Below are 10817 nucleotides of genomic sequence, written 5' to 3'. Positions count from 1 at the left end.
AGAAGCTCTTATGCTGCATCTTTATTTGAACAACTCATTCCCAGTGGAATCAGAAATGAGACAATTTCCTTCTTCAAACAACACTTTGAATCCCTTCTCTACTATTGACCAACGCTTAACAAGTTTTGATCAATTTCAGGGACAAACAACATTTCAATAATCAACGTGGTTCCAACACAACTCTCTATTGACACTGTCCCTTTCCCTTTACTTCTAGATACTCACCGTTTCCTATCTTCGCCCTTGACTTGAATGACTTGTCAAGGTCTATCTTCGCCCTTGACTTGAATGACTTGTCAAGGTCCTTGAACAACTCTTTGTCACTTGTCATGTGATTGGTACACCATTATCAACCAATCAATCATCACATTGAGTGATTGATGAAAAATAAGTAGCCACAAAGAGTTGATCTTCTTCTTGTTGTACTACAACATGTGCTCCTCCTTGCTGTTGAGTTTTTACTTCCTTACAGAATTGTTCAATGTGTCCCAATAAATGACATCTTTTACACTTCACATCTGGCCTTCTCCAGCATCTGAAATGTGGATGATTCTGCTTCCCATAGTGCTTGTATGCACTACCAGCATCCTTTGCAGCAGACTCTGAGCTACTACTGCCACTTCCCTTCTTCTCTCTTCCACCTTCCCCCTGCTGCACTCTAGCTTTCAATGGCCCCTCAATGCTTCCTTCTTGTCTTATCAACCTCCTCTGCTCTTGTGCTTGCAAAGCACTAACCACTTCTATCACCTTGAGTTTTGAGAGGTCTTTAGTATTTTCTAAGGTATCAATGGTTGCTTCATATCTCTTAGGTACTGAAACTAGAATATTCTGAACCAATCTATTGTCAGATAAATTGGTTCGTAATGCTCTTGCCTTGTTAACAATCCCAATCAACTTATCTAAGTACTCTTTAATTGACTCAGAATCCTTCATTTTCATTCTCTCAAATTCTCGCACAAAGTTCAACACTTTCATGCTTTTAATCCTCTCATCACCTTCATACTCACTTTTGAGGAACTCACAGATTTCTTTTGCTGACTTCAAGGCCATAATTCTTTTGAATATGGCGAGAGACACAGCTGTATATAGGCAAGCTCGAGCTTTTGCCTTCCCTTCCTAGTGACCCTCTCCTTGTGAGTCTTGATATGATGTAATGTTGGGTTATCAGGAAGTGGAGCAATCTCATAGTCTTGCTCAATTGCTTTCCAATAATCACAACCCTCCATGTAGACTTACATTGTGATAGCCCATGCCTGGTAGTTTTCACCATCAAACACAGGTGGAGCCAATGAAAAAAGACTGTTTGATCTTAATTGCATCTCTAACAACTCTCACAAGTGTATCACTTAGTTTCTCTCGAAGATATTTCACTGATTCTCACTCCTAGAGAGCTCTGATACCACTGTTGTTGTTCTAACTGAGGAGAGGGAAATGAGAAAAATGGGAAGTGTGTTTTTCATTCTAGAAAACTCCATATAAATACATATCTTGAATATAAAAATAGATTCCACAAGGTTAACAACTAATCCCACTAACTCCACAAGAATAGGAACTTAGACTTGACTACAACTAAAAATAACTTCAACTATTTCCTAGAAACTAGGAATTGACTAGACCAACTCAAAATCTAATTTGTAGTTTTGAGTTACTAACATAAAGCCATCTAAAACAAAGCTTACCTGACATGAACTTGAGGTGAGAATCAAGCATAAGGACTCTCTGGTCTACTTCAAACTGTTTAGGGGCAATCATGTTGTCATGAAACAGTTTGGTCTTTTCTTTGTAGATCCTTGAATTTTCATAGGCTTCAAGTCTAATCTCTTCAAATTCTTGAAGTTGTAAAAGTCTAGCTTCTCTAGTGGCCTTTGTATCTAAGTTGCATTTTCTCATTGCCCAACAGGCTTTATGCTCCATCTCAATAGGTAAATGACACACCCTTTCATAGACCAACCTACTTGGCGACATCCCAATAAGGGTCTTGTAGGCAATACATCAAATGCACCTTAAATGTGTGCTTTTTTCCTTGAATTTAGAACACTTCTATATGATTTCATTAGATTTAATATCGTTTGTTAGCAATTTTCAGAAGTTGTGTTTGAGATTGACATTCAAAGTTAAAAAGAACTAAAATGGACCAAATTTACCTAAATAAGTTAAATTCGAGCTAAACATCGAAAATAGGAGGAAAAGATTAAGAAATAACCAAAAATAGGGCAATGCCACGGTGCCCTATGGCTTTATGGCATGGCGCCATTTAAAGAAGCAAAAGTGCAGAAGAGAGGCACTAGTGCTGCAGTGTTAAGTAAGCTTTGTGACACCGAGACTATTTTAGGAAAGATGTTTGCAACTTTTGAAAATTTTTTCATATTTAATCTAGGATTTTTGGCCAGCCATAATCATCAAGTTTTGGAGTTTTTGAGGTCTAGAGAGAGTTTTTTTAGCATAGTATCGAGGTCCTTGATGCTGGAGTTGATTGGAAAACGTTAAAGGGTTGATTCTACTCAAAATACGCCTTCTTTCCCTTTTTTTTGTATCTTAGATTATTTTTGTATTCTTGTATTCTAATGATGTTTCTGTCTATCAAAGCCATATTAAGCTAAGTTCTCATTGTTCTAGGGTTAGATAGATTTTACAAAAAATTGCTAGACGCTTTTATGGATTTTGAATTCAATTTACATTAATACTTTCTAGCATGATCGTTCTTAATGCTTTTGAAAGTTTGATAAATGTTTGAATGATTTTATGATTTAGAATCTTGCTTCAACGAGAGGATCTTATACTAGATCTTTCATGCTAGACTATTGTTTGAACACTAGAGTAGTCGGATAACGTTAGAGATTGATGAAGAGTCTTAATGCTTTGCTTAATTAACTCGAAGAAAGGGAAAGTAATTTTGAATTTTGATTTTGGGAGTGACTCTTGTAGCTTTGGATCTTAGTGGTAAAGCCCATAAACTTCCCTGTGCCATTAAATACAATGGTCCTTGCTTTATTTCTCAGTATTTTAAACCCAAATCCATTGGTATTCCTCTAATTTTCGCAGTTTTTTCTGGTTCACTTTATATACAATGTCGGTTGTCCACTATAAGAGAAAAGCTGTTTTTTCTGTTCAATTATATACTATAATGTACTCTTTATATACTTTATAGTATGAAAGCTATTGGTCCACATGCAAAGGATTGGAATAGGGACAAAGCTAAGATGAGATACAATGAAAAGAAGAAAACAAGAACGTAAGTATCCTTTTTTGCAATAATAATTCATTCTCCTCTAATTACCATCATTTCCATTAATCTCTTTGGGTTACATGTTTAGTAAGGTAGAGTAACTTCAACCATCTTCATGACTTTTAGCTTTGAGATATAAAAAAATTATGATTTTGCAGTGTTATTATCAAGGATTTTATTGTTGAAAAATGGAAATGTTGGGTGAAAATATTAGTTTTAAAATTAGGAGGGAACCAATATTTGATTGGAGAATTCCACATTAGAAAACTTTGCTTTGGAAGCCTCCCTTATGTACTCCAACCTTGAGCTTTGAGTTTGGGCCCCAAGGGGTATCCATGTTTTGGAAGAAGTGAAGAGATAGACCAATGTGGGTTCGGTGGACGTCCCACACACAATCAATCGGGTGTGGTGAAGTGCATGTGTTTGATTATTATTATTCTCTTCAATAAAAATATTATTATTTTTATTTATTTTATTTTAAAACTGGAAAAAGAAAAGTTATCCCTTGCTGCGAGTCTTGCACGTTCTGAGGCTATCTGCTTCTTTCTCACTCTACCGTTCCACACTGAAGGCCTATAAAAGGTGTGGCCTTTAGCAGTTCATAGACAATTTTTCACTCCCATTCGAATATTCTACTTTCCTCTTCTACTCTTCCATTTTTCGTTCTTTGAGTAGTGGGTTAGAAAGGGTGTGTGTTCTAGTCGGTAATGGTGCATTTCCGATTGGATTTCTTTGGCTATTTTATCCTGAGGATGACGTGGCAATATTCGGGTCCTACTTGCACACTTGGACAGAGTCGAGAAACGTCTTAAAGAGAGTGAGCTCCGCGACTCAGTTTATAACGAGTTTCTGTTTGGCAGGTTTTGTTCTTTGCTTGACCGTCGCACCTCGACCATTTGCTATTCGTCGTTCTGAGGGTCTTACCGTTTTCAACAATTAAAGACGTTTGTACCGCCACATCACTAATGGCCCTTACTAGCAACAACAACGTTATGATATATGACCTCAACCTTCCATTCCGATTCAAAGGAGAGAACTTCAAACGGTGGAAGTAGTGCTGTTCTTTCTCACCGTCAAGAAAGTTGTCGAAACTTGCACCAGAGATAAGCCGATCGTTCCTTTAGAAGAACCAACTGAACAAAAAAAAAAAAAAAGAAGCTACTGACTGGGAAGAGAAAGACTTTTTTTTGTAAGAACTTTATTTTAAATGGTTTAACTAATGATGTGTATGACTACAGTACAATGAAGACAGCGAAGAAGGTCTGGGATGCCCTGCAAAAGAAGTATGACACCGAGGAGGCTGGGTCAAAGAAATATGCTGTTAGCCATTATCTCAAGTTCCAGATGATGGATGACATCCGTGGAGGCCCAGTCCCATGAACTCTAGAAGATAGCCCACGAGATAATTACTGAAGGTATGCCTCTAGACGAACAATTCCAAGTTGTTGTTATTATTGATAAACTGCCCCATTTGTGGAAGAATTTAAGGACATTTTGAGGCATAAGACCAAGAAGTTCTCCTTGGAGAGTCTTATCACCCGACTAAGAATCGAGGAGGAAGCTCGGAAGCAGGACCAGAGGGAGGAGGTAAACGTAGTACCTAGGAAACCCGCCTCTGTCGTGGTAAAACCAAACCAAAAATCTAAGGGGACAAAGAGGAAAGGTCAGAACTGTGGCTCCAACAACTAGAACCAACAGAAAAAATAGAAGCTCCCTTAAGGAGAAACGGTACAGTTCCTCTGCTTTAATTGTAATAAACCTGGGCACATGGCTAGAAACTGTAGGAACAGGCATTGTTCTACTGGTCAGGCGAACCTGACAGAAGAATCGTTAATTGCCATGATCACAGAAGTAAATGTGATCGGTGGTTGTGAAGGGTGGTGGATAGACACTGGTGCTAAGCGCCATGTCTGTCACGACCTTAGTCTATTTAAAACTTATACTGAAACTAAGAATAAGAATATTCTATTGGGGGATCACCACTCCACGAAGGTTCCTGGAACCGACGAGGTGAAACTGAAGTTTACCTCTAGAAAGACCCTTATATTGAAGGACAACCTGCACACTCTAAAGATAAGAAAGAATTTGGTCTTGGGCTATTTCCTCAACAAAGTCAGGTTTACTCAAACTATAGGGGCAGACCTATATACCCTTACCAAAAATAATGTATTTGTAGGAAAAGGGTATGCAATGAAGGAATGTTCAAATTAAATTTAGACCTCAATAAAATGAAATCTTCTATGTATATGTTGTGTTCTATAGATGTTTGGCATGTTAAACTCTGTCATGTAAATAAGAATTTAATCAGTAACATGATTAGGTTGAAAATGATACCTAAAGAGTTCAGTTGTCAGTCTTTAGTGGAGTGCTTGGCAGTTAACAGATGGTGGATCCGGTGACTAAAATGTTTAGTCAGTTATTCATGTACCGTTGGAGCTTCGAGCTACAGGTCCATAAGGTTCCTTTGGTAGCTCAATGGATTCAGCTGAGGATCAGTTCTTGGTATTGATTTGAAATGTTCAAATTGACAAGAGGTAATTTGATTATATATGATATGATCGGTATGATGTATGAGATACATCTAGTGGAGGATTAATGTAAATGAGATTTACATTAAGTACAATGCAATAGAAAAAAGAACTATGGTTTATATGTTTCATGAGATGAAATATTAAAACTATAGGTTATAAATATAGTATGATAAGTTGGCTATCATTTATATTTGTAATAATATTAATTATTGGATAATTAAATCTTTTACTCTAATAACCAATTGAGTGGGAGGTTATTGGTAGTTCATGGTAACTGTGAGATAAAAGAAAAATTATTTTCCTAATTTTAGTAAGTTTTTTTTGAAAAGTGTTGCAAAAGTAGTTTTGAGATTTCTCTCGGAAAAAGAATCTCACGGAACGAAAGTTGTCAAGTAAATACCAATTTACTAAGCGACTACTTGATTTAGTAAACGATCATGTAGTGTTTTGTAAACAACAGACACTGAGCTAAACGATTGCTTAGCTTTTGCTAGACGATGCTTAGTTTGTGCTAAACGATTGGGCATCGGCCTATACGATAGGTCTCAGCCATCTCCCACTTGTCCAATTGTGTACACGATCGGTGTTTCCTCCTTCATTTGCCTCATACCAAGTCCACACAGAGCCCATCCTCTAGATTCTCACACCGAGAATACCAAGGTAACCTTCTTGGTGGTGTCATACTCAACTCAAAACCGTTAAGGTTCTGTGGAGGCTATTCGTGTTGCTAGGGTGTTCGTGACTGAGGCTACTGCAGAGGACGAGTACGCGGTGTTCGTGCTGCGGAGCACTCATGTTGTCAAGTGTTCGAGGTTGCTGTATTTGAGCATTTGTGAGCAAGGAGCGTGGAGACGAGTCAACAAACATTCATAGATTTTCTCCTTGATTTCTTGTTGTTCATGCTGATTGCATAACTATTTATTTCTGTATACGACTGTAATTGTAACGTTCATACATGATTGTAATTTGGCATGATGTATTCTACTACTCATGGAAATCCTCGGATTCGATTTCCTTCATGTGGTTTCACATCGTTCAAGCCCTGGGATCAGTCCTTAAGAGAGCAATCTATTTACCCCTGTTTCAGGGAAGGAGTGAACTCCATCTTGTGTAGTGGAGTTCCCATCTCCCAAATCAGACGAATCCTCAAAGTGATAGGTTTGAGTCGGCGCTCTGGCCACTCGCACCCATTCAAATCAAGGGACCGCCCTCAATGGCAAGAGTTTCCAACTCACTTAGGATTGAGGTCATATTACCTATGGTCATCTTAGTGAAGTGAAGTCTCTGTCATGAACGGAGTTATTTGACGAGACGTTAACACTTCGAGGTCAGGTCTTATACAAACTCTTTGTATAGGACGCCCCCGCTCGTATGTCCCCTACACGAATGATTAGGATCAGACTATCTATGACAAGTCGCAACATTGTAACTATTCCACAAAGCGGGTCACGTTCATAGCGTTACTAGGATAAGGTTTCCCTTCTATATCCATATATTACAGACCACTTTTGTTGTCACTTAAGACATGATTCACACGTATGTCACTACATACATGCTTAAGTTACATAAAGACAACCAGAGATATTAAGTTTATTGGTTTGTGGTAAAATAAAAACATCTAAATGTACAAAGTCAAGAAGTGAAGCAAATATCATATATATTATATATCACAAGCGTTCGTACAAAATTGTTTACAAACTACAGGACACGAGACTTTAGGGCACAAACCCCAATAATCTCCCACTTGTCCTAAAGTGAAGTAGGGAGTACAAAAACAAGTACAAAACAATAAACTAGGGCATAAAAACCCAGTACAATAAAATCTCCCACTTGCCCTAGTCCAGCCCCGAGTAGTCCCATAGACCCATGCTCTGAAGGTGACCCTCAATTATTGTAGCCATGAGAGCCTTCATAAACGGATCAATAACATTTTGCTCCGAGGCGATCTTCGTGATGATCACGTCTCCTCGATGAACTATCTCGCGGATTAAATGATACTTCCATTCTATGTGTTTGACGCGCCTGTGACTCTTGGGTTCCTTGGAGTTTGCCACAGCACCACTATTGTCACAATAGAGGGTAATGGGTCTAGACATATCTGGAACAACTTCTAGCTCTATCAAGAACTTCCTGAGCCAGACTACCCCTTTATCAGCTTCACAAGTTGCTACGTACTTGGCCTCCATCGTGGAGTTGGCAATGCACCCCTACTTAGTGCTCCACCACACTACAACTCCTCTATTAAGAGTAAAAGCCGACCCTGAAGTGGACTCTCGAGAGTCCTTATCAGTCTGAAAGTCAGAATCCGTGTATCCAGTAAGGATCAAATCCTTAGACCTATACACAAGCATGTAGTCGCTCGTTCTCCGAAGATACTTGTAGATGTTCTTAACTGCGGTCCAATGACCCTGGCCTGGGTTAGACTAATACCTACTGACTATTCCCACAACATAGTCGATGTATGATTTAGTGTAGAGCATCGCATACATCAAACTGCCAACGACAGATGCATATGGGTCCCATCTCATCTCCTTAACCTCTTGAGGTGTCTTAAAACACGTCATTAGACAAAGTGACTCCATGCCTGAATGGTAGTAGACCCCTTTTGAAGTCCTACATCAAGTACTTAAGCAAGATCTTGTCAATATACGATGCCTGAGACAGTGCTAGCATTTTGTTCTTACGATCCCGAAAGATCTGTATACCCAAAAAAAACTGAACCTCTCCCAAATATTTCATTTGGAATTGGGTCGCTAGCCAGTTGTTAATTACAGTCAGTAGACCTACATCATTCCCAATGAGTAGTATATCATCTACGTATAACCCTAAGAATGCTACTGAACTGTTGACTATCTTCTTATAAACATAAGGTTCATCAACATTTTGGTCAAATCCATATGATTTGATCGTAGCGTCAAACCGAATGTTCCAAGATCGAGACGCCTGCTTCAGCCCATAAATTGACCGATTCAGTTTGCAAACCTTTTGCTCTTAACCTTGGGCAATGAATCCTTCGGGTTGCACCATGTAAATGGTCTCCTCAAGATTGTCATTCAGAAAAGCCTTCTTGACGTCCATTTGCCAGATCTGATAATTATAATAAGCGACAATGGACAGGAGAATGCGTATCAACTTTAACATGGCAACAGGTGAGAAAGTCTACTCATAGCCAACTCCCTCCACCTGGGTATAACCCTTTGCCACAAGTCGAGCCTTGAAGGTTTGCACCATCCCATCAACATCACGTTTTCGCTTGTAGATCTATTTACAACCTATAGGTCTTACCCCATCAGGCTAATCAACAAGATCCCATACTGAGTTAAAGTACATCAACTCCATCTCGAGATTCATGGCTTTGACCCATTCATCCCAGTTAACATCCTCCATTGCCTTTTGATAAGACAACAGTTCCTCAACGTCGCCATTTGCCACCATAGCTAGGATTTTCGTGAAACCAAGATAGCGATCAAGCGGGTTCGTAACCCTCCCACTGCGTCGAGGTTCCCTCAACTCTTGAGGTGGAACCGACCTACCAGATGAACTATCATCAACAACTCTGGCTAATGAAGCATGTCTTTCAACAACACTTGTTGAAATTTCAGTAGTTTCGTTGGAAAGCTCACGTAACATGACTTTACTACTAGACTGTGCTCCCTGATATGATCCTTTTCCAAGAAAGTAGCGTTCGTGGAAACGAACACCTTGTTTTCGGACGGATCATAAAAGTAACCCCCTCGAGTACCTTTAGGGTAGCCTACAAAGAGGCACAACCTTGACCGTGATTCCAACTTCTTGGGATTTGCCTCAAGCACATGTGTTGGGCATCCTTATATGCGGAAGTGACATAAACTAGCTTTACGCCCGTTCCATAACTCCAGAGGTGTTCTCGCAACACTCTTAGAAGGAACACAGTTGAGTATGTATACCGCAGTCTCAACTGCGAAACCCCAAAACGAGTCTGGTAAGAAAGTATAACTCATCATCGAACGAACCATTCAACAAGGTTTTGTTTCTCCTCTCTGCTACACCATTCTACTGAGGTGTCCTGGAATTTAGAATCCAAAAACTCTCCACCTCGATTTGATTGAAGTGTTTTAATCCGTCTATCCAAAGCATTCTCAACTTCAACCTTAAATAATTTGAACTTTTCAAAAGATTCAGACTTTCATTACATCAGATAAACATACCCATATCTCGAGTAATCATCAGTAAAACTGATAAAGTACTCATAGCCTCCTCGAGCTTGCACATTCATAGGATCGCAAAGGTCCTTTGATTTGTATGGGTGAGAGTGGCTGGATTGCGAAATCAATATGCCTACCATTTTAGGAATTCGTTTAATTGGGAAGCTGAGAACACAACTATACAAGACGGAATTCACTCTTTCCCTAATGTCGAGGTAAGTGGTGGGGGAAATATATAAGTTGATATGGGTTGATGGTCATGCGATGATCATGCGATGGTCTGAAGAATGTGCGTTGAGTGCATATGCGATGATCATGCGTTGTTGTCACAAGTTTTCTTACTCTCTCACCAAGTATAACAAGATTACAAGTTTCTCAGGATGATCCGAGATTGAACACAGGGACTTGCAACTAAAAGATGAATGTAAAGTAATGTGTTTGAGGCAGAGTAAAATATAAAAGAAGAAGTTGATTAACTATACGCTACTCCTACTCTTAGCTAAACAGAGTGGGCAATTGAAGTCTAACTATAAGGATTGTTAGAGACACGATAGCTGTTAACGCGTAAAAAGATGTATGGAGAAGTAGGGATGGAAAGGAGACATTTTCAAGTCCCTAAGTTTGATCCATGGGTAATCCTAGCTCGCCACACTTGCGCATCGCACACCTCTCGGTGGTCAACTACATGTGTCATATCTCCATGATGCATGATTGATGATGCGTTGAGCATAAGGTTATTTCTATCTCTAGGAACACTTCTTACTTTACTTAGTGAGTTCCACAACTACTTACCCTCTCAGGCAGTTGGTTATAACTACTTGTTTCTATGAGCAATCATAGACAAACACTACGATAGCTTCACATTAAGCAAACAAG

The 10817-nt window shown here is 39.2% G+C and overlaps 1 protein-coding gene across 1 annotated transcript; it reads right to left on the bottom strand.

Moving 5' to 3' along the window:
• Positions 1–357: 357 nt before the first annotated feature.
• Positions 358–1050, bottom strand: LOC120077785. The gene has a single exon (XM_039031809.1). The coding sequence runs from the start codon at positions 1048–1050 to the stop codon at positions 358–360; it is 693 nt and encodes a 230-aa protein (XP_038887737.1).
• Positions 1051–10817: the final 9767 nt, after the last annotated feature.

The sequence above is a fragment of the Benincasa hispida genome, chromosome 1, assembly GCF_009727055.1.
Source record: "Benincasa hispida cultivar B227 chromosome 1, ASM972705v1, whole genome shotgun sequence".
In the NCBI taxonomy this organism is placed as follows: domain Eukaryota; kingdom Viridiplantae; phylum Streptophyta; class Magnoliopsida; order Cucurbitales; family Cucurbitaceae; genus Benincasa; species Benincasa hispida.
This window is presented reverse-complemented; position numbering and strand designations above follow the sequence as displayed.